At 38.0% G+C, this 24,642-nt stretch overlaps 2 protein-coding genes across 2 annotated transcripts; both read left to right on the top strand.

Moving 5' to 3' along the window:
- The first annotated feature begins 13,915 nt into the window (after positions 1–13,915).
- Positions 13,916–18,986, top strand: LOC141619608 (purple acid phosphatase 8-like). Its single transcript, XM_074436628.1, has 6 exons — positions 13,916–14,218; positions 15,972–16,128; positions 16,815–16,922; positions 17,034–17,158; positions 17,839–18,035; positions 18,480–18,986. Exons 1-6 carry the CDS (start codon positions 14,024–14,026, stop codon positions 18,706–18,708), a joined length of 1,011 nt encoding a protein of 336 aa, XP_074292729.1. The 5' UTR covers positions 13,916–14,023; the 3' UTR covers positions 18,709–18,986.
- A 1,634-nt stretch (positions 18,987–20,620) lies between these two features.
- Positions 20,621–24,141, top strand: LOC141622708 (putative nucleolar protein 5-2). The gene is made up of 8 exons (XM_074438715.1): positions 20,621–20,871; positions 20,977–21,018; positions 21,936–22,115; positions 22,221–22,385; positions 22,479–22,679; positions 22,833–23,330; positions 23,428–23,562; positions 23,657–24,141. The coding sequence occupies exons 1-8, from the start codon at positions 20,794–20,796 to the stop codon at positions 23,888–23,890; spliced, it is 1,533 nt and encodes a 510-aa protein (XP_074294816.1). The 5' UTR covers positions 20,621–20,793; the 3' UTR covers positions 23,891–24,141.
- Positions 24,142–24,642: the final 501 nt, after the last annotated feature.

Consider the following 24,642-nt stretch of genomic DNA (forward strand, 5'->3'; position numbering starts at 1 on the left):
ACAGGTTGATTCCTGAAATCGAACATGTTAATTTCTGAAATGAGCTCGGACGCGTGATTGAAAACCAGGGAAAAAAGAAACGAGTTCCGTCGACCTTCCGAACAATTTGAAATTGAAGTGTATAATACACGGTTTTTCGGGATTCCGGGGTCCTGGAATAAAATTCTCCGGAAATCACATAGAAAGTTCCTCGGGTTAGATAAAGCGGCCACGCAAACTTTGAGCACCAACGGAAGACATTTGGGGTGCCGGTGTGCCACAAACCAGCATTCGCTGAAACTCGGATTATCGTGAAAAATGTGTTAAAGCTCGTTATTTGAGGCTGAAATCAAACATGTTGATTCCTGAAATCGAACAGGTTGATTCCTGAAATGAGCTCGGACGCGTGATTGAAAACCAGGGAGGAAAAAAAAACAAGTTCCGGTACGACCTTCCGAACGGCTGAAATTGAAGTGTAATACACGGTTTTTTGGGATTCCGGGGTCCCGGAATAAAATTCTCCGTAAATCACATAGAAAGTTCCTCGGGTCAGATAAAGTGGAAACTCAAATTTTGAGCACCAACGGAAGACATTTGGGGGTTCCGGTGTGCCACAAACCAGCATTCGCCGAAACTCGGATTATCGTGAAAAATGTGTTAAAGCTCGTTATTTGAGGCTGAAATCGAACAGATGATTCCTTAAATCGAACAGGTTGATTCCTGAAATGAGCTCGCACGCGTGATTGAAAAACAGGGAGAAAAAGAAACAGGTTCCAGTACGACCTTCCGAACGGCTGAAATTGAAGTGTATAATACACGGTTTTTCGGAATTCCGGGGTCCCGGAATAAAATTCTCTGGAAATCACATAGAAAGTTCCTCGGGTTAGATAAAGCGGCCACGCAAAGTTTGAGCACTAACGGAAGACATTTGAGGGTGCCGATGTGCCACAAACCAGCATTCGGCGAAACTCGGATTATCGTGAAAAATGTGTTTAAGCTCGTTGTTTGAGGCTGAAATCGAACTAGTTGATTTCTGAAATCGAACAGGTTGATTCCCGAAATGAGCTCGGACGCGTGATTGAAAAACAGGGAGAAAAAGAAACATGTTCCGGTACGACCTTCCGAACGGCTGAAATTGAAGTGTATAATACACGGTATTTGGGATTCCGGGTCCCGAATAAAATTCTCGAATATCACATAGAAAGTTCCTCGGGACATATAAAGAGGCCACGTAAAGTTTGAGCACCAACGGAAGACATTTGGGGTGCTTGTGCCTGAAACCAAAGATTCGCCAAAAATAGGATTATCGTGAAAAATGTGTTAAAGCTTGTTATTTGAGGCTGAAATCAAACAGGTTGATTCCTGAAATGAGCTCGGACGCGTGATTGAAAAACAGGGAGAAAAAGAAACAGGTTCCAGTATGACCTTCCGAACGGCTGAAATTGAAGTGTAATAATACACGGTATTTCGGGATTCTAGGGTCCCGGAATAAAATTCTCCGGAAATCACAGAGAAAGTTCCGCGGGTCAGATAAAGCGGCCAAGAAAAGTTTGAGCACCAACGGAAGACATTTGGGGGTGCCGGTGTGCCACAAACCAGCATTCGCCGAAACTTGGATTATCGTGAAAAATGTCTTAAAGCTTGTTATTTGAGGCTGAAATCGAACAGGTTGATTACTGAAATCGAACATGTTGATTCCTGAAATGAGCTCGGACGCGTGATTGAAAAACAGGGAGAAAAAGAAACAGGTTCCGATACGACCTTCCGAACGGCTGAAATTAAAGTGTATAATACACGGTTTTTCGGGATTCCGGGGTCCCGGAATAAAATTCTCCGGAAATCACATAGAAAGTTCCTCGGGTCAGATAAAGCGGCCACGCAAAGTTTGAGCACCAACGGAAGACATTTGGGGTGCCGGTGTGCCTGAAAACCAAAGATTCGCCAAACTCGGATTATCGTGAAAAATGTGTTAAAGCTCGTTATTTGAGGCTGAAATCGAACAGGTTGAATTTTGAAATCGAACAGGTTGATTCCTGAAATGAGCTCGGACGCTTGATTGAAAAATAGGGAGAAAAAGAAACAGGTTCCGGTACGACCTTTCGAACGGCTGAAATTGAAGTGTATAATACACGGCAAATGTTCCGGTGTGCCACAAACCAGCATTCGCCGAAACTTGGATTATCGTGAAAAATGTGTTAAAGCTCGTTATTTGAGGCTGAAATCAAACAGGTTGATTCCTGAAATCGAACAGGTTGATTCCTGAAATGAGCTCGGACACGTGATTGAAAACCAGGGAGAAAAAAAAACAGGTTTCGGTACGACCTTCCGAACGGCTGAAATTGAAGTGTATAATACACGGTTTTTTGGGATTCCAGGGTCCCGGAATAAAATTTTCCGGAAATCACATAGAAAGTTCCTCGGGTCAGATAAAGCGGAAACGCAATTTTGAGCACCAACGGATGACATTTGGGTGTTCCGGTGTGCCACAAACCAGCATTCGCCGAAACTCGGATTATTGGAAAAATGTGTTAAAGCTCGTTATTTGAGGCTGAAATCGAACAGATGATTCCTTAAATCGAACAGGTTGATTCCTGAAATGAGCTCGCACGCGTGATTGAAAAACAGGGAGAAAAAGAAACAGGTTCCAGTACGACCTTCCGAACGGCTGAAATTGAAGTGTATAATACACGGTTTTTCGGGATTCCGGGGTCCCAGAATAAAATTCTCCGGAAATCACATAGAAAGTTCTTTGGGTCAGATAAAGCGGCCACGCAAAGTTTGAGCACCAACTGTAACACCCGCGAATTTTCCATTTTGACTTTATAAACGTATTATATAAAAGCTCGTTTATATAAAAATACGTACGATTAAATTATATTTTTGAGTCATGATTTATATAATAACATATATATACGTATTTTTGGTCGGATGAAAATAGTGACAGTAATAATAATAATTTCTGTCTTAAATTCCATCTAGCTATAGACCGTCACATTTCCACTCGTGAGACCAATCTTTTCTCGACCTATCTTATATCGACAACACACTCACCTACTCTATTATACTCTACCTTTATATGATCATTATTATTATTAATACTTTGTTGTGGTTAGTGCTTCCGTGGACTCCACCCCATGCTTTCCTCTTTCTTTCTTTTCTCTTTTCCTGCGCAAAAACACAAACCCAAAGCATTAGTATTATTATTATTATTATTATTATTACAATCAGTCTTCCTTGTGGCGGGTATTTTGTGACCCTTAAATACTTTTTATGTCATTTTCTTTTTAGGGACATATGTCTCCCTCTTTTACTTTGGTTTGTATCACTTTATTTCCGCAACTTTAGCAATGTTATGTAAATTAGTTTGTTAGTACTTGCAGGTTTTGGCACTCTTCATTTGGAGATGTTTGTGAATGGTTTAGAAAAGTTTTTAAAATTACAGGTTTTTATCTAGTTGAACCAATTACAAACATATCCTGTCAGTTTTTCTGTAGAATTTACGTGTTTATCTAACGCTAAAAATTGAGGGTGTCAAACCAACGGAAGACATTTGGGGGTGCCGGTGTGCCACAAACTTGCATTCGCCGAAACTCGGAATATCGTGAAAAATGTGTTAAAGCGCGTTATTTGAGGCTGAAATCGAACAGGTTGATTACTGAAATCGAACATGTTGGTTCCTGAAATGAGCTCGGACGCGTGATTGAAAAACAGGGAGAAAAAGAAACAGGTTCTGGAGGTCGTACCGGACCCTGCTTATTTTTCACCCTGTTTTTCAATCACGCGTCCGAGGTCAGTTCAGGATTTAACCTATTCGATTCAGCTTCAAATAACGAGCATTAAACGAGCATTAAAACATTTTTCACGATTAGCCGAGGTTCGCAAATGCTGGTTTATGGCATACCGGCACCCCAAATGTCTTCCGTTGCTACTGAAATTTTGTGTGACCGCTTTATCTGACCTCAGGAACTTTCTATGTGATTTTCGGAGAATTTTGTTCCGGGACCCTGGAATCCGGAAAAACCGTGTATTATACACTTCAATTTGAGCCGTTCGGGAGGTCGTACCGGACCCTGTTTCTTTTTCTCCCAGATTTTCAATCACACATCCGAGGTCATTTCAGGAGTTAACCTATTCGATTCAGCCTCAACTAACGAGCATTAAACGAGCATTAATCCAATTTTCGTGATTATCCGAGGTTCGACAAATCCTGGTTTATGGCATACCGGCACCCACAAATGTCTTCCGTTGCTACCAAAATTTTGCGTGGCCGCTTTATCTGACCCGAGGAACTTTCTATGTGATTTCCGGAGAATTTTGTTCCGTGACCCTGGAATCCAGAAAAATCGTGTATTATACACTTCAATTTGAGCCGTTCGGAAGGTCGTACCCGACCTTGTTTCTTTTTCTCCTTGTTTTTCAATCAGGCGTCCAAGGTTATTTTAGGAGTTAACCTATTCGAATCAGCCCCAAATAACGAGCATTAATACATTTTTCACGATTATCCTAGGTTCGACGAATGCAGATTTATGGCGTACCGACACCCCCAAATGTCTTCTATTGCTACTCAAATTTTGTGTGCTTGCTTTATCTGACCTCAGGAACTTTCTATGTGATTTTTGGAGAATTTTGTTCCGGGACCCCGGAATCCCGAAAACCCGTGTATTATACACATCAATTTGAGCCGTTCGGTAGGTCGTACCAGACCCTATTTCTTTTTCTCCCTGCTTTTCAATCACGCTTCCGAGGTAAGTTCATGAGTTAACCTACTCGATTCAGCCTCAAATAACGAGCATTAAAACATTTTTCACGATTATCCGAGGTTCGACGAGTGCTGGTTTATGGCATACCGGCGCCCCAAATGTCTTCCGTTGCTACTTAAATTTTGCCTGGCCGCTTTATCTGACCCGAAGGACTTTCTATGTGATTTTTGGAGAATTTTGTTCCAGGACCCTGGAATCCGGAAAAACCTTGTATTATACACTTCAATTTGAGCCGATCGGGAGGTCGTACAGGACCCAGTTTCTTTTTCTCTCGGTTTTTCAATCACGCGTCCTAGGTCATTTCAGGAGTTAACCTATTCAATTCATCCATTAAATAACGAGCATTAATCCATTTTTCGCGATTATCGAAGGTTCGACGAATGCTGGTTTATGGCATACCGGCACCCACAAATGTCTTCCGTTGCTACTCAAATTTTGCGTGGCCGCTTTATCTGACCCGAGGAACTTTCTATGTGATTTTCGGAGAATTTTCTTCCGGGACCCTGGAATCCCGAAAAACTGTGTATTATACACTTCAATTTGAGCCGTTCGGGAGGTCGTATCGGACCCTGTTTCTTTTTCTCCCTGCTTTTCAATCACGCGTCCGAGGTCAGTTCAGGAGTTAACCTATTCGATTCAGCCTCAAATAACGAACATTAAACGAACATTAATCCATTTTTCAAGATTATCCGAGGTTCGACCCAATGCTGGTTTATGGCATACCGGCACTTTAAATGTCTTCTGTTGCTACTCAAGTTTTGCGTGGCCGCTTTATCTGACCCGAGGAACTTTCTATTGGATTTTCGGAGAATTTTGTTCCGGGACCCTGGGATCCCGAAAAATCGTGTATAATACACTTCAATTTGAGCCGTTCGGGAGGTCGTACCGGACCATGTTTCTTTTTCTCCGTGTTTTTCAATCACGCGTCCGAGGTCAGTTCAGGAGTTAACCTACTTCGATTCAGCCTCAAATAACGAGCATTAATCCATTTTTCACGATTATCCGAGGTTCGACCAATGCTGGTTTATGGCATACCGGCACTTTAAATGTCTTCTGTTGCTACTCAAGTTTTGCGTGGCCGCTTTATCTGACCTGAGGAACTTTCTATGTGATTTTGGGAGAATTTTGTTCTAGGACCCTGGAATCCCGAAAAACTGTGTATTATACACTTCAATTTGAGCCGTTCGGGAGGTCGTACCGGACCATGTTTCTTTTTCTCCGTGTTTTCCAATCACGCGTACGAGGTCAGTTCAGGAGTTAACCTACTTCGATTCAGCTACAAATAACGAGCATTAATCCATTTTTCACGATTATCCGAGGTTCGACCAATGCAGGTTTATGGTATACCGGCCCTCTAAATGTGTTCTGTTGCTAGTTAAGTTTTGCGTGGCTGCTTTATCTGACCCGAGGAACTTTCTATGTGATTTTCGGAGAATTTTGTTCCGGGACCCTGGAATCCCGAAAAACTGTGTATTATACACTTCAATTTGAGCCGTTCGGGAGGTCTTACCGGACCCTGTTTCTTTTTCTCCCTACTTTTCAATCACGCGTCTGAGGTCATTTCAGGAGTTAACCTATTCGATTCAGCCTCAAATAACGAGCATTAAAAAAAATTTCACGATTATCCGTAGTTCGACGATTGCTGGTTTATGGCATACCGGCACCCCAAATGTCTTCCATTGCTACTTATATTTTGCGTGGCCGCTTTATCTGACCCGAGGAACTTTCTATGTGATTTTCGGAGAATTTTGTTCCGGGACCCTGGAATCCCGAAAAACCGTGTATTATACAGTTCAATTTGAGCCGTTCGGGAGGTTGTACAGGACCATGTTTCATTTTCTCCGTGTTTTTCAATCACGCGTCCGAGGTCAGTTTAGGAGTTAACCTACTTCGATTCAGCCTCAAATATTGAGCATTAATCAATTTTTCACGATTATCCGAGGTTCGACCAATGCTGGTTTATGGCATACCGGCACTTTAAATGTCTTCTGTTGCTACTCAAGTTTTGCGTGGCCGCTTTATCTGACCTGAGGAACTTTCTATGTGATTTTGGGAGAATTTTGTTCCGGGACCCTGGAATCCCGAAAAACTGTGTATTATACACTTCAATTTGAGCCGTTCGGTAGGTCGTACAGGACCATGTTTCTTTTTCTCCGTGTTTTCCAATCACGCGTCCGAGGTCAGTTCAGGAGTTAACCTACTTCGATTCAGCCTCAAATAACGAGCATTAATCCGTTTTTCACGATTATCCGAGGTTCGACCAATGCTTGTTTATGGCATACCGACACTCTAAATGTCTTCTGTTGCTAGTCAAGTTTTGCGTGGCCGCTTTATCTGACCCGAGGAACTTTCTATGTGATTTTCGGAGAATTTTGTTCCAGGACCCTAGAATCCCGAAAAACTGTGTATTATACATTTCAATTTGAGCCGTTTGGGAGGTCCTACTGGACGCTGTTTCTTTTTCTCCCTGCTTTTCAATCACGCGTCTGAGGTCAGTTCCGGAGTTAACCTATTCGATTCAGCCTCAAATAACGAGCATTAAAACATTTTTCACGATTATCCGTCGTTCGACGAGTGCTGGTTTATGGCATACCGGCACCCCAAATGTCTTCCATTGCTACTTAAATTTTGTGTGGCCGCTTTATCTGACCCGAGGAACTTTCTTTGTGATTTTCGGAGAATTTTGTTCCGGGACCCTGGAATCCCGAAAAACCGTGTATTATACACTTCAATTTGAGCCATTCGGGAGATCGTACCAAACCCTGTTTCTTTTTCTCCCGGTTTTTCAATCACGTGTCCGAGGTCATTTCAGGAGTTAACCTATTCGATTCAGCCTCAAATAACGAGCATTAATCCATTTTTCGTGATTATCCGAGATTCGACGAATGCTGGTTTATGGCATACCGACACCCCCAAAAGTCTTCCGTTGCTAATCAAATTTTGTGTGGCTGCTTTATCTGACTTGAGGAACTTTCTATGAGAGTTTCGGAAAATTTTGTTCAAGGGCCCTGGAATCCCGAAAAACCGTGTATTATAAACTTCAATTAGAGCCGTTCGGAAGGTCGTACCAGACCCAGTTTCTTTTTCTCCCGGTTTTTCAATCACGCGTCCGAGGTCATTTCAGGAGTTAACCTAATCGATTCAGCCTCAAATAACGAGCATTAAACGAGCATTAATCCATTTTTCACGATTATCTAAGGTTCGACGAATGCTGGTTTATGGCATACCGGCACCCCCAAAAGTCTTCTGTTGCTAATCAAATTTTCCGAGGCCGCTTATGTGACCCGAGGAACTTTCTATGTGATTTTTGGAGAATTTTGTTCCGGGACCCTGGAATCCCGAAAAACCGTGTATTATACACTTCAATTTGAGCCGTTCGGGAGGTCGTAACGGACCCAGTTTCTTTTTCTCCCGGTTTTTCAATCACGCGTCCGAGGTAGTTTCAGGAGTTAACCTATTCGGTTCAGCCTCTAATAACGAGTATTAAACGAGCATTAATCCATTTTTCGTGATTATCGAAGGTTCGACGAATGCTGGTTTATGGCATACCGGCACCCACAAATGTCTTCCGTTGTTACTCAAATTTTGTGTGGCCGCTTTATCTGACCCGAGGAACTTTTTATGTGATTTCCGGAAAATTTTGTTCCGGGACCCTGGAATCCCGAAAAACCGTGTATTATACACTTCAATTTGAGCCGTTCGGGAGGTCGTACCGGACGCTGTTACTTTTTCTCCCTGTTTTTTAATCACGCGTCCGAGGTCATTTAAGGAGTTAACCTATTTGATTCAGCCTCAAATAACGAGCATTAAACTAGCATTAATACATTTTTCACGATTATCCGAGGTTCGACAAATGCTGGTTTATGGCATACCGGCACCCCAAATGTCTTCCGTTACTAATCAAATTTTGCGAGGCCGCTTATCTGACCCGAGGAACTTTCTATGATTTTTGGAGAATTTTGTTCCAGGACCCTGCAACCCGAAAAACCGTGTATTTATACACTTCAATTTGAGCCGTTCGGGAGGTCGCAACGGACCAGTTTATTTTTCTCCCGGTTTTTCAATCACGCGTCCGAGGTCATTTCAGGAGTTAACCTATTCGATTCAGCCTCAAATAGCGAGCATTAAACGAGCATTAATCCATTTTTCATGATTATCCGAGGTTCGACGATTGCTGGTTTATGGCATACCGGCACCCCAAAATGTCTTCCGTTGCTTTTTGAATTTTGCGTGGCCGCTTTATCTGACCCGAGGAACTTTATATGTTATTTCTGGAGAATTTTGTTCCGGGACCCTGGAATCCCGAAAAACCGTGTATTATTATACACTTCAATTTGAGACGTTCGGGAGCTCGTACCGGACCCTGTTTCTTTTACTCCCGACTTTTCTATCACGCGTCCGAGGTCATTTGAAGAGTTAACCTATTTGATTCAGCCTCAAATAACGAGCATTAATCCATTTTTCACGATTATCCGAGGTTCGACGAATGCTGATTTATGGTATACCGGCACCCCAAATGTCTTCGGTTGTTAATCAAATTTTGGGTGGCCGCTTTATCTCACCCGAGGAACTTTCTATGTGATTTTCAAAGAATTTTGTTCCGGGACTCTGGAATCCCGAAAAACCGTGTATTATACACTTTAATTTGAGCCGTTCGGGAGGTCGTACCGAACCCTGTTTCTTTTTCTCCTTGTTTTTCAATCACGCGTCCGAGGTCATTTCAGGAGTTAACCTATTCCATTCAGCCTCGAATAACGAGCATTAAACGAGCATTAATACATTTTTCACGATTATCCGAGATTCGACGAATACTGGTTTAAGGCATGCCGGAACCCGCAAATGTTTTCCCTTGCTACTCAAATTTTGCGTGGCCGCTTTATCTAACCCGAGAACTTTCTATGTGATTTTCGGAAAATTTTGTTCCGGGACCCTGGAATCCCGAAAAAACATGTATTATATACACTTCAATTTGAGCCGTTCAGGAGGTCGTTCCGGACCCAGTTTCTTTTTCTCCCTGTTTTTCAATCACGCGTCCGTGGTCATTTCAGGAGTTAACCTATTCGATTCAGCCTCAAATAACGAGCATTAAACGAGCATTAATCCATTTTTCACGATTATCCGAAGTTCGACGAATGCTGGTTTATGGCATACCGGCACCCCCAAATGTCTTCCGTTGCTACTCAAATTTTGCGTGGCCGCTTTATCTGACCCGAGAAACTTTCTATGTTATTTTCGGAGGATTTTGTTCCGGGACCCTGGAATCCCAAAAAACCGTGTATTATAAATACACGATTTTCGGATATTCCAAGATCCCGGAACAAAATGTTTAGAAATAGTACTGAGGGTCCCTTGGGTAAGATAAAACGACCACACGAATTTTAAGGAGTAACAAAGGACATTTGAGTCTATCGGTATGCGATGTACTAGCATTGCCCAAAAATCGGATTATCATAAAAAATCGTATTAACACTTGTTATTTGGGGCTGAAATCAAATAGAGTAACTCCTGAAGAGACCATGGACACGTGGCAGAAAAATTGTGAGAAAAAAAACGTAGTCCGAAACGACCTCCCGAACCGGTCAAATTGAAGTGTATAATACGATTTTCGGAGATTCCGGAATCCCGGAATAAATATGTTCAGAAATTTTAGTGAGGTTTCCTTGGGTAAGATAAAACGACCACACAAATTTTATGGAGCAACAGAGGATATTTGAGGCAGTCGATATGTGATGTACCAACCTCGGAGTAGGACTGGGCATCGGTCCAAAATAGGACCTGACCGCACCGGAATCGACAAAAATCATGAACCGGAACCGGATCGGATTATAAAAATTAAGGTCCAGGACCGGACTTGAAAAATTCCGATCAAAGACCGGACCGGACCTGAATTTATCATTACATGGCCACATTTTCAAATTCCGGTTTATTTGACCGGATTGGACCGGATTAAAAATATAAGTTTAAGAAAAAATGTAAATAACAATAATTTCGGGCATTACGGTTCGGACCGGAAAATCTGTTCCGGACCGGAAACCAGAATGTTAGAAAACGGTGGATTGGAGACCGGACCGGAATTAACACCGGTCCTGGTCTACAAGATTCCGGTCCGAAACGGTTCATTTTTCCTGTCCGGACCGGATTATGCTCACCAGTCACCCCTACCTAGGAGACAAAGATATGTGGTCTGTACAATCTTCTGAACGCGCACAAATTGAAGTGTAATACTCCCTCCCATTCACAATAAACCTCCCTATTTCCTTTTTCGGTTATTCACAATAACCTCCCTATTTCCTTTTTTGGTAAGTGTTTATGTGGTCCAAATTTAATTGTATGGTGGGGTAGTGTATTTGTGTGGTCCAAATTTAATTATATGGTGGGGTAGTGTGTTTCCTTAATATTTGTGCCAAAATGAAATGGGAGGTTTATTGTGAATGGGAGGGAGTACATAGTTTTCGAATTTCAGGATACCGAAACAAAAATGTCCAGCAATCGCACAAAGAAATATAAGTATTACAGATAAAATGCTTGTAAAATATTGTTCTAAGGATTAATATATAAAGACTACGCTTCCTGGATTAATAAGGGCGGAAACTTATGGTCTTATAATATTCCGTATAAGATACTCGGGAAATGTTGGATATTTGAATAGCCAACATAATACTGCATTCGTCCTGATCGTCTTTTTGTCTTTGATTAAGATACTTCTTTTAAAAAATATAAAAAATAAACAAAAAATTGAAACCGAAAAAGTATTTAATAATTTATCATATGATCCAAATTTTCAAAAATAATTGATATCCAATGTCTTAAAGTAGCTGGCAAATCCGACCTGTGGATTATAAACTTATCTGGAAATCTGGATAAGTGAGGTTTAAAGTGGGTGGAGATAGGTAGCCTCTCAAACTATGATACAAAGGAACATAAAAATCTTACATCACATGGTCAACCCAAGAGCTATGATTATTGAAGTTCACATGGCAAAATGTGTAACAATTATTGTCTTTTTATCTCCTACTACTACACTATATATGGATCATAATACATTTACTATATTTTGGGTACGCAAATTTTTGTTTCAGACGGTTATTTTAGTCTAAAATATAACCATAATGGTCCGACCTATGTTATACTTTCTCCATTCAACTCCACTCTACCACTTTGCTTTATCACGTTTGTCAACGCATGTTTTACACGATAAATATCGTTAGCTACGTATTTGCAAAAATTATAAAAGTTAGATATTTTTAATGTACTCGTAAAGACGAATCAAACAAGATCCCACATGAATATATTTTCACTTATGTATTGAGAGAAAATCGAGATTGAATGTGCATTTGTAAATAGTGTAAAAATTAGAAATAGGTAGAGTGGAGTTGAATGGAGGAAGTAGTTTATAGTAACTTGTTTTTTAGAAGTGATCACATTTAGCTGTCAAATGGTCATAAAACTTCCTCTTATTGTTTCAGATGAAAATGACTCGTTTAAGAGACTAACTCGGTGTGTCATGGCTTTGGAGGGTTTTCTTTTGTTTTGGATTTAGTATCGGTTTTTACTTCTTTCAATCCAATTTAAAGGTAATTACCGAGCTCCCTTCAATCGGAAGTAAATTAACTTTAAATTTTTCAATTTAGGGTATCTTTTTACTTCCTTCAATCTAATCCAATTCGGGCTTAGGGTTTGTTTTTTGTGTCTTATTACTTTTTACTCTCTTCCTTTTCATATTTACATTATATAAAAGTCAAATTTGAAAGAGTTTGACTTAATATGAAAAAGAGAGTAGAGAGTAAAAAATACGAGTATGATAAAAATGAAAGATAGAACTAATATGCCTAAATTTTGTTTTGAATATATAAGCTTTTGTAAAATTATGTTTTTTTTGTTGTAAAAAGTCATCTATGAAGAAAGAAACATGTAATCAAAGTGTTATCTCGAACAACTACAACTATTATTATTATTTTGTGATGAAAAATAACTCGTGACATCTCACAACCACCTCTCTATTTTATCAATATTTTGATCAGTTATGAAACGTCACAATTTTATAGTGTAATACATCACCATGAAAATTTGTGTATCTCGATAAAAAATGGTCCATTTACATGAATCATCGTGATTTGTGTCTTTATGTGTTGATTTCTTTTGTTATTTTATGGGTCTTATTTGTACTTTGATTATTGAGTCTTTTTCACAATTTGATGTTTTCAAGTTTCAACATATAATTATGAAATTCCATAACTTACTATTATAATGAAGTTGAATAGAGAGATGAAACAAGGGGGATAACGAGAAGAATGTGGTGCCAAAATTAGAGTAAGTGACATTTTGTGTGTGACAATTAGAGCTACCTTTATATGTGTGTCAATTTGTGTTAAATAAAAGGTGTGTTGTGAGAATTAGTCATTGTTATCGACGATAAACATCTCGGTTAAATAGTTTATGCTAAAAATTGAGTAAGTCTCTTAAGAAATAGTCTCATTAAAAAATTGTTGTGAAGCTTTTATAAAATTTAAAGTAAAAATGGTGTGAGTAATAATAAGGTACGAAATTAAGTCCGAAATTTATTAGTCACTTTAGGTTACAATCAACCATAAAAAGTGGCATTGGATGCACATACATGAAGGAGTTCTGAAAAGTGGTATCTCGATAACTTAATGACAAGATCGTCTCTTTTCAAGTTTTCTAGTACAAATTTAAATGTGTGGATAAAAAGCTTAGTTAAGGTAACACGAAGGAGTGCTAAAAAGTGGTATCTCGAAATAACCCGATAATAGTGACTCAAAATTGATCCGATAGATCTGAAATTACCTTACTTTAAGTGTACCCAAATGACTTAATAGACCCAAAATGACTTGAACGACTTAGTTACGGTAAAATCCTGACCCGAAATGACCAAAAGCGATCTAGAACGACATGCTCTGAAATGACCTAACCGAAGCAACCCAGCCCAAAAATAACACCTATATTCTCGACCCGAAAATAACCTAACTCAAAATATCCGACCCAAGCTCAACCCAAATGACCCATTTACCAGATTTAGTTGTCTCCACACCCTTTTTATCAATAAAATGTAGCTCAATTAGTTATATTTGGAGTACAATTATTAATGAAGAGGGTCCTTTTACTACAAGCTATCTACTTAGGTGAGCCTATATATACAAGACAATTGTAAAGCAACACACGAAGTTTCCTTTTGTTACACATACAACAATTCCATTTATTCTCTCTATCTCTCTCTCTCAATTATAAGAGAGAAAGCAACGTAAAACTATACGTTACAAGTCAACATGGCTAATATCATCAACAAGAGTTTCATGCTCATTATTATGCTAAGTTTGTGTATAATTCTTACTAATTATGTAACAAAAGCTCATCTTCCTAAATTTAGAGAGGCAACTAAAAATGATGGCTCTCTTAGCTTCCTTGTTATCGGAGATTGGGGTCGCAAAGGCGAGTTTAATCAAACTTTCGTTGCTACTCAGGTACCTATAATCTTCATATTCATAGTCATATATTTGCATCGTAAATTTCTTTAATTTTATTAAAGAGAAAATAAAAATTATGTAAGTCGAGATTTATTACAAAAAATTATATTATTACTTACATTAATTAAATGTTATTCGAAATTATATTCTTTTCTGGTCTAATTGTCTATAGATAACTTGATGATAATTGATAAGCATAGTTGACCTTGTTACAACTTCTACCACCAATTCATACATTACATCTAGGCAACAATTATTGATGTTTAAAATTTTAAGCAAAATTCTAAGATTTAATTACCACTTAAAATTTCTTTTTTGTTCAAAATCATAAAAGTGTAAACATCTTGTTGAGTCGGAGGAGAAATTAAAACCTGGTTTAGGCAACTCGGGTTTGCTTGTAATAATATATATAACCTTGATTGATCAATGAATGAAAACATGAGTTCTAACTTCTACGCTAATCACTTCTAACATATTTACTTAAAGAATAATGTAAATAGACTTGTACCATTATGAGATTATGCCTCATTACTAAAGCAATATCGTTATTTATTTCTTTACACTTGCTTTTAACACAAAATCATGAAAAAACGAGAAATGTAAAGAAATAACAAAAACAATTTAGACTAACGTAAAGAAAGGACAGTGACGGAAGCATAAGCATCTAATTAAGAGAATGATTCTAGAGGACATTATTGAATTATGCCAAAATGCTATTATCTTGCGTAGCACTAGAGGACACCTCAACCTACAAAACAAGATAAATATGTCCAATTTAATTTAATAAGTTTTGTTATGGAATCCTACCTTGTCCACATATTTCTCATTGATTTGACTCCCTTTTTTTATGCTTTCACTTTCATTTTTCATGCTTTTTTAGGTTTTCTTTTTATCTTTTTGAAGTGCGTTATAGTGCGATCTCACGGTAAACACGTTCTATATGTACTACGGACTACGGAGTAATAATTAGTCTTATATATAACACTATAAAATATTGTAAAACAATCAATTGAAATAATAATATCTCCTTACTAAAATATGATAATTGATGAAAGTTATTTTAGTAGAAAAATTTAAGTAAATAATCGTAATATTTAATTTTACAATAACAAAAATGTTATAAAATCGGTTTACACAAGAATTTGTGTTTGAGAGAGTCTTATCTCTTACGGAGTATATAAAACTGTTTTACATGCAAAACCAATAAATAAAGTCACTAAAAGTCAATTAGCTTGTTGTACTTTTAAATTAATTACTTATGTAAAACCGCCTTACAGTATTTGTAATAAGAATTTTAAACTTGTTAAGGTACTTAGGTGTATGCATTTGAAGGGAGAACGTATAAAATAACATTTTTTGTCAAAAAGTTTAGTGATTCATTTGTCATATGAATTTTAAATTTGTAAGGTGTATCATGCATTCATGCCTCATCGTATGATGGATGATTCATCATTGTCGCGACTCGTGACAAGCAATAAAGAAAGGGCCCTTTAACATGGAAAATATGTCCCATGTTACCTTTCACCTAAAACAAACCCTACCATGTCATTAATTATAAAAAAAAAGTCATTATGTATTGTTCATTAGTGAGTACGTTGCTTATGAACTCGGCAATACGAATTTACGGATGTCGCTATCTCATTTTTTAGTATTTATTTGCATTTTTTATTTTCTTTAAATAAAGATAATAAACAGATGATTGTAACAAAAGAAATAATTATTCACGTGTTTATTTGTTTTATTTATGTAGATGGGCAACGTAGGAGAGGAACTAGACGTGAATTTCATAGTATCCACCGGAGACAACTTTTATGATGACGGATTAACAGGAGTTAATGATCCGGCATTTACTGAGTCATTTACCGACATTTATACCGCCCCTAGCTTACAAAAGCCATGGTACAATGGTAATTTCAAACTTGTTACTCCTAATCTATTTCAGTTTATAACTTAAAACCTTATTTTATTTCCACCTCTATTTTGCGCGAGTATGTAGTTGGTCAATTATCATATTAAGTTACATAGTCCTTTTAATTTGTATATTATCGGTGTTCTAGTTTTGCTATATAGTCAATATTGCCTTAAAATGCGATATAATGCACTCGCATTATTAACCTACTAAGCATTTTCCTTTACAATAACTCGGTTATGTCTCGGTATCTATCACTAATAATTAAAATAATGCTTATATTGTGTATACATAAGACGGTAAAGCTATTCCTCATGAGTTTTAACACTAATACATTTTTCGGGTTCGCTCTACATCTTTGATTAAACTAGGACAACCCTTACAAGTCGTGTTTCTGGAACATTGAACCAATATGAAGTACATACCAAAGTTGGCTGGTGTGAGTGGTATGGGCTCTCATCTTCTAAACAAGTGGTCAGGAGTTCGATTCCTGACTCTTGCGAATGAAAAAGCTAAACTTGGGGGGTCAACCCATTAAATTGCCTTCAGTATCGAAAGAGATTGTCCCAGTGATCGGTAGGAGATACTCCTGATCAACACAAAAAAAACAAACTAATATGAAGTACGTATATATATATAAAAAAAAATTAACGTAATTTTACTAATGATTTATTTGCATTATAGTGCTTGGAAATCACGACTACAGAGGAGATGTTCTTGCACAACTGAGCCCTGCCCTTAAAGCAAGAGACTCTAGATGGATTTGCCTTAGATCTTACATTATAAAAACAGGTTAATTATTAATTAATTACTCTTTTTCATTCATTTCTCTTCAATTTTATTTTGAAAAATTGTTTAATTATTTACGTAATCAACCTAAAATGTTAAATTTGATTTGAGCAGAAATTGTGGACATCTTTTTTGTGGATACTACTCCGTTTCAAGATAAGTATTTCCATGAAAAAGATCATAGTTACGATTGGAGAGGCGTACTACCTCGACAAAAATATCTTTCTAACCTCTTATACGTAAGTAATTATAAATTACTCCCTTTTTTCTTACAAAAAGTAACAAAATTTTACTAGTTTTCCCTCGAATACTCGTAATACAGATACCTAAATGGTTGGTACTTTGACATTTTGGTATTTTGACCGTTCATAGACTATACATCAGATGTAATCATCTGATTGTATACTTTTTGAGTTTTATAATAAAAATTTTGAGTTTTGTTTTAAATATTATGAGTTTTAGTATAAAATTTTTGAGCTTTACATCTGATTGTATACTTTTTGAGTTTTATAATAAAAATTTTGAGTTTTGTTTTAAATATTATGAGTTTTAGTATAAAATTTTTTAGCTCGTTCACTCTAACATTAAACTAAAAAACACAATATTGCTCGAAAACTATATACATATAAATTCAAGTATTTTGAGTTTTGATATGAAAAAAATAAAATATAACTATAAACTTTAAAAGCTCATAAAAAATGCATGTATGCTCAATAACTAAAAGGTTCTAAGGTAATATATTAGATATGTAATTCTTTTTCTCGTATTTTGAGGTTGGACATAATTTCTATGAATGTAAAATCACGTTAGCATCTACCAATGAATATGACAACACAAAAAATATGTACGGGGCAAAGTATGTTAGAAACTTATTATCAGACCGTCTTATATATGCAAAATGTACACGACAATTGAGCAGGATGTGGATCGAGCATTGAAGGAATCGAATGCAAAATGGAAGTTTGTGATCGGACACCATACGATAATGAGTGCAGGGCATCACGGCAACACTGTAGAGCTTGTTGCTAAGCTTCTACCAATTCTTGAAGCTAATAATGTTGATCTCTACATCAATGGTCATGATCATTGCTTGGAGCACATTAGTAGCCCTCATAGGTAACCTACATTCTAACCTTGTTTGATCTTATGTGTTCAATTTATCGGGAGTTGATCTAGCTTAAACAGAGGTTTTACGTTAATAACTTCAGAATGTTGTCTTGGTGTTAAAATTAAACTCAATAAAGTCCATTTTAAAATTAAAATAGCATCAGCAATTACAACTAATTTAAATAATGCTTAAAGGAAAATGTATTTTGAGACGTCATATATAACGTGTGACTGTCACAAGAAGTCATGACTTTTTGACTGACCAAAATGGATTATTATGTAACCTTAAAATATGCTATTTAGATCATCAAAAATAAATATGGCATGCAATTCATCTAATAACCCTTAAAATATGATACATAGGTCGTCACAAACTCTTATGTAATGCGTTTTTTATTTATTAAAACGCTTTATATTTTACACTAATTTAGTTTAAAACCGTTTTATATGCAGTCAACTTCAGTTTTTGACTAGTGGGGGAGGCTCAAAAGCATGGAGAGGTGATGTGGCATGGTGGGACCCAGAAGAATTGAAATTTTATTACGATGGACAAGGTTTCATGTCTATGCAAGTGACTTCAACGCAATTAGACGTTGCTTTCTATGATATCTTTGGTAACGTATTGCACAAATGGTCCAACAACAAGAAGTCTCCTAATCAATTCTATGCATCTTCTTATTGAATTGGAATATATTAAGGAGAGATTAGATGATGCATGGGAATTTAGAAACATTGTGAATGTATTATTATTATTAAGTCCCTAATTGATTAAAAATGATGTCGACGAGAATCGAGATTGAGATGGTGAGGATTACGTGAATGTAAGAAGGTCTTACTCTGTAATTGTAATTGATTAAAAAACGAAATTGCATTTAAAATAATGGTGGTGGCTGGTGCTTATGTGAATGTATAATCATTCTAAATAATTTAATTTGGTAATGTCAATATGCCGCTGTTATACTATTTCTTTCCGTCTTTTGGTATTGGTCATGACATGTAAATAGCATAATTAAGGCGTTAACTAAGTTGACCAACCAGTTTCTCCTTTATTGCATTTCCGAGTTTAGAATCAGCAACTGCTAATGTTTCACCAGAGCAATGCGCTTTCAGAAATTTCCGTAGTCCCTTGCTAGCCTTGCTCTCACTCAATAGAGTGGCAGCTGATAGAGCCTCTGCTGTATTCTCAAATTTGTCAAAAGCTTTCAGCTTTACTACCTGAAACATTAACATTTTCGATCCCTTCAGATACAACGTAGTTCAGGCCAACTCCAGTCCAAGCAATTAGCAATATAAATGTCGTCAATTTGTGCATTCGAGAACACCATGACATGATCAGCACCAACAGCTTCTTGCCATATGCACTATCACAAATTCACAATACAATCCTAATATACACTCTTTCCCCTTATTTGCCGTGGGATTTGAAGGGAAAAGAAAGGGAGGGAGACTAGGAGAATTAAAATCCCATGTTTGGATAGCAAATAAGGTGGAGAGAAATGAAGGGGGAGTGATTTGGAGGGATCCATTTTCCCTCCCCCAAGGCAAATCAAAATCTTTCCACAATAGGCAGGATTTGGAGGGAAATTGTATCCAAACACCGCCACTCCCCATTTCCCCTCCCCTTCCCTTCCCTCCCTTTCTCTTCGCTCCTTCCCCCTCCCTCACTTTTAGCAAAAAAGGAGGGAAAGGGAGGGGAGGGTGAATGAGGGAAGGGAAAGGGACGGAAAGGAAGAGGAGGGAGAACGGAGGAGGTCATTTTCCCTTCAAATCTTTCCTTTGTTGGAGGGGAAATAATTTGGTTGCGAGGAGGGCCCTCCCCTCCAAATCCCTCCACCTCGAGTTTGCTAACCAAATCACAAGAATTACCTCCTTCAGTCCATCTGTATGCCTAAAACAGAACACGGGCTTGGCCCGAGTCATATCTTCCATAGCCCGGTCCGGCCCTTCGGCCTCCTCACTCACGGGCCTGATCAGAAGAGCCTGTCTCGGCCAGCCCGGCCCAAAAACACCTATAAGCATAATATTCTAGCTAAATTGGAAAATAGTTTAATTCTAATTTGTGACGGACACTTTTTGTCATAAGCTTGTGACCCCTCACAAACTACAAGAGGGAGAGCAAGTGAGAAAGGGTTGTGAGAGATCACAAGCAAGTGACGGTCACATGCAAGACCGTCTGTAATTCTTGTGACACCAAAATGAATTTAACCAAACTGTTATGATACCAAAATAAAACAAATGTATTTTTAAGATCGATACAAATATAAAATACTTAACAAATATAATAGTTATATAATCATAAATGCAAATATATCGTTTGATTAAGAATAAAAACTATAAAAAATACTATTAAGTTAAATAATATAAAATATAAAACGAACCTAAACAAGTTTCTAATTGAGCTCTATTGAAGCTCGAATTTGAGCAACTATGGCTCGAAATAGTTCAATCGATTTAAAGCCGAGCTTATACCGAACCAATTCCGAGTATTCTACGAGTTGACTTGAATCATTGTCAACCCGACAACCAAAAATAGCCCACGACCCAAGAAAGTTCTGTAATTTTTTCAAAGTCTAAAACCCTGAAAGTCAAACCCCATAACTACATAAACCCTGAAAGTACTCTGCCACTTTGGTAACTTCCTCCTCCTCTATTACCATCAATTTCTTATTTACTATCAAAATTCAATAATTTTACCGTCTTATTTTGTATAAATTCACTTTTACAACTTGAAATCAGGTTAAAGTTTGAGTCTTTTTAGGGTTGCAAAATGTTGTTGTTGTTTGAAACTTCACCAGGTTTTGCCCTTTTCAAAGTATTAGATGAAGGCAAACTTTCTCAAATTGAGGTGGGTAATTTTTTTTTCTTAATTTAAAGTAGTTCTTGCAGTTTTTTGCATAAAAAATGCATTTTTTTTGGGAATTAATGATTTTTGTTTGGTATTTTTTTTCAGGAAATAGAGAAGGAGTTTGCATCTTCTGATTTAGCTAGAAAGGTTTGACCTTTTGCTTTTTTTTGTTTATTTTAAGGTGTTTTTTGGGTTTGTATTTAATTTGAATTGTTGGGTAAGGCTGGGTATATCCGACCCCCCACACCTTGCAACTCGCGTGCCAGTGAGGCATTAGGGTAATAATGTTGTTTAGTCTGAAGGGTTAAATAATGTGGTATAGTTAATCTGATGTATAGAAAGTGGTAGGTATTAATATTTGAAGATCATAGTTGTTGAGTACTCCCTCCGTTTCAATCATTCGTTTACCCTTGATTAAGATACGTCATCTGGAATAGGAAAGGTAAACAAATGACTTTGACGATAGTGTACAATAATTATAATAGTAATGAGCCTCAACCATCACCTTAAGGTTTTGGTCGAGATGGTTCATCTATCATGGTATCAGAGCCCGCGTGACCATAGGTCACGGGTTCGAATCCTGACAACCTCAATAACTCCTCAAATAACTCATGAAGTGGAATCTCAGCACACGGTACGTTAGAGCCTGTGCTCTAACCACTCTTCAAGCCCAATGGGCATTTGAGTGGGGGAGCGTAATAGGAATAATTATAATAGTTGGGCCTCAACCATCACCTTAAGGTTTTGGTTGAGATGGTTCATCTATCAATGAATTCCTGATATTGTGTCATATGTGGAACAGAATAGCTGAAACTCATGTATTAGCAAACTTTCGTAGCAAGACGACAATGGTGTAGCTGTTTTTTTTTTCCTTGTAGAGGAAAGACTAAAGAGTATATTAGGACTGTATTGTGAATTTGTGATACTCATATGGCAAGAAGCTGTTGGTGCTGGTCATGGCATGGTGTTCTCGAATGCACAAATAGACGACATTTATATTGCTTGGACTGGAGTTGGCCTGAACTACATTGTATCTGAAGGGATCGAAAATGTTAATGTTTCAGGTAGTAAAGCTGAAAGCTTTTGACAAATTTGAGAATACAACAGAGGCTCTATCAGCTGCCACTCTATTGAGTGAGGGCAAGGCTAGCAAGGGACTACGGAAATTTCTGAAAGCGCATTGCTCAGGTGAAACATTAGCCGTTGCTGATTCTAAACTCGGATATGCAATAAAGGAGAAACTGGTTGGTCAACTTTCTACTCATAATATCTCTGTCAGTCCATCCGTATACTGTTTTTTCATTCTGTTATATGACTGGCCTTTGATTTGAGTATTCAATTGTCTGCAGCAAATTGACTGTATTCACAATAATGGCGTCATGGAGCTAATGAGAGGTATACGGTTTCAGTTGACTGAACTTATTTCAGGACTTGGCCCTCAAGATCTAGCTCCGATGAGCTTGGGTTTATCACACAGCTTGTCGAGATACAAGTTGAAGTTCAGTCCCGAAAAGGTCAGATACAATACAACTAGTATTTGTGATTTAAATACGTTTCCAGTTTCCACCTCATGTTCGTTGTGCAGTGACTTTTGCTATATTGTGCAGGTAGATACAATGATCATTCAAGCCATCGGATTGTTGGATGATCTTGACAAAGAGCTTAATACCTATGCAATGAGGGTTCGAGAATGGTATGGCTGGCATTTTCCCGAGCTTTCAAAGATCGTCCAAGATAACATACTTTATGCTAAAGCTGTTAAGTTAATGGGAAATCGTGTTAATGCTGCAATGTTAGACTTCTCAGAGGTATAAATTCCGCCATTTTTGTTTTCTTTTTAAAATTGAACAATCGTCTTGATTTTTAGCCGTTTCTAACTGTCTGCTTGCAAAGCCCTAAGCTTTCAGGATAGGTTGACAGTCTATGTAATGTGGATCTCATGCGTATGTCTTGATTCATAGGTGTTACCTGAGGAGGTTGAAGCGGAACTCAAAGAGGCTTCAGTGATATCTATGGGAACGGAAGTGAGCGATCTTGACCTAGTCAACATCAAGCAACTTTGCGACCAGGTTTTGTCTCTATCAGAATACAGAGCTCAGTTGTATGACTACCTCAAAACCAGAATGAACACCATTGCACCGAATTTGACTGCTCTTGTTGGTGAGCTTGTGGGTGCTCGACTTATTGCTCATGGCGGAAGTTTGGTAAATCTTGCGAAACAGCCTGGGAGTACAGTACAGATTCTTGGAGCAGAGAAGGCTCTTTTTAGAGCCCTGAAAACAAAACATGCCACACCTAAATACGGGCTTATTTATCACGCTTCCTTGATCGGGCAGACTGCCCCTAAACACAAGGGTAAAGTGGCTCGTACTCTAGCTGCAAAGGCTGCTCTTGCAATTCGCTATGATGCTCTTGGAGATAACCCAGATGGTTCCATGGGTCTTGCAAATCGCGCCAAGGTAACATTCTGCAATTCGCTATGATGCTCTTGGAGATCATGGTTCGGTTTCACCTGTAAAACCATCTCGTTTGACCATTTTTGGATTTGATGTGCAGCTTGAAGCACGTCTGAGAAACCTCGAAGGAAGAGAGTTGGGTAAGTCAGCTGGATCAGCCAAGGGAAAATCGAATATAGAAGTGTATGACAAAGACCGTAAAAAGGGAGCTGGTGCACTTATAACTCCTGCCAAGGTAATTTAAGTGAGTTTGACATTTAAGACGGTTTTATAGAAGAGAGTCATTGTAGCATATAACCCCCTCCTTCCTCTTATATCTTTGGACACAGACATATAATCCGGCAGCAGATTCTATCTTTAGTAAGAATGACGTGAAAAAGAAACACGCTGATACTGACGTTGAGCCAGAGACGAAAAAAGAGAAAAAGAAGAAGAAAAAACAGGCAGAGAATGAAGAGGAAGAGAAGGAAACAAAAAAGAAGCGAAAGCATGCAGACATTACTGAAACTTCCGAACCCATCAAGGTAAAGAAAGATAAAAAGAAGAAGAAGGGCAGCGAGTAAGGAGACGATACTTGCAACAGACAAATCCGAAAATTTTGGCTATACCTATATCCCAACATTTAAGCATAAAATTTGTCAAATTGTATAATCTGTGCTGGTTGTTGGGGTTATATTACTTTCTCTATACTGCATTTGGTAGCCTTTTTTCAGCAGAAATTCTGGGTTCAACTAATCTTTTTCATAGTTTATCACATTTGAATCATATTCTGTAAATTTGTTCCCAAGAGTAACCTATTTGGCTAGTTTCACCATCAGTTTTGTTCAGTAGCTGGTAATTCTTCGATTGGGACAGAGGGAGTACGTTTTTTACTTAGATGCAAGTCATATGCAGTGGCGGAGCCATGATTTTAAGGCAGCGGGGGTGAAAGGGAAATATTATAAGGGGGCCTCGAAAAAATTCGAAAATTTTAACTAAAAATTTCGAAATTTTCAAACTTCAACGGGGGCGACCGCCCCTGCTAGCCCCCCCTCGCTCCACCACTGGTCATATGTTTGTCACATCCTGTGAATGCAGGACTTTTTTTGGATGACTCACGACTATTTTTTTTAAGGACTTTTTTTGGATGACTCATTGCAACCACTACCTTTTTCCCAGGTGCAATAGTTTGCAAACCATGTATATCAGAATCAACGACTATTTTTTTTAAGGAGATGGGCTTGAAGTCTAGGAGGCATAGGCTCGGTCTCTAAACGCATGAATTGCTAAACATATTCATATTCTAAATGCTAAATCTAATAATAGTCCGATTAAG

Source organism: Silene latifolia, chromosome X (assembly GCF_048544455.1).
Source record: "Silene latifolia isolate original U9 population chromosome X, ASM4854445v1, whole genome shotgun sequence".
Taxonomy (NCBI): domain Eukaryota; kingdom Viridiplantae; phylum Streptophyta; class Magnoliopsida; order Caryophyllales; family Caryophyllaceae; genus Silene; species Silene latifolia.

What these genes read in the sequence shown, in the direction of transcription:
- LOC141619608 (XM_074436628.1), top strand. Translation starts at nt 14,024, where the DNA reads ATGGCTAATATCATCAACAAGAGTTTCATGCTCATTATTATGCTAAGT. An exon ending in AAACTTTCGTTGCTACTCAG is followed by an intron (nt 14,219 to 15,971) that starts GTACCTATAATC and finishes TTATTTATGTAG; the next exon opens with ATGGGCAACGTAGGAGAGGA. An exon ending in ATCTTACATTATAAAAACAG is followed by an intron (nt 16,923 to 17,033) that starts GTTAATTATTAA and finishes TGATTTGAGCAG; the next exon opens with AAATTGTGGACATCTTTTTT.
- LOC141622708 (XM_074438715.1), top strand. Translation starts at nt 20,794, where the DNA reads ATGTTGTTGTTGTTTGAAACTTCACCAGGTTTTGCCCTTTTCAAAGTA. An exon ending in CAATGTTAGACTTCTCAGAG is followed by an intron (nt 22,680 to 22,832) that starts GTATAAATTCCG and finishes CTTGATTCATAG; the next exon opens with GTGTTACCTGAGGAGGTTGA. An exon ending in CACTTATAACTCCTGCCAAG is followed by an intron (nt 23,563 to 23,656) that starts GTAATTTAAGTG and finishes CTTTGGACACAG; the next exon opens with ACATATAATCCGGCAGCAGA.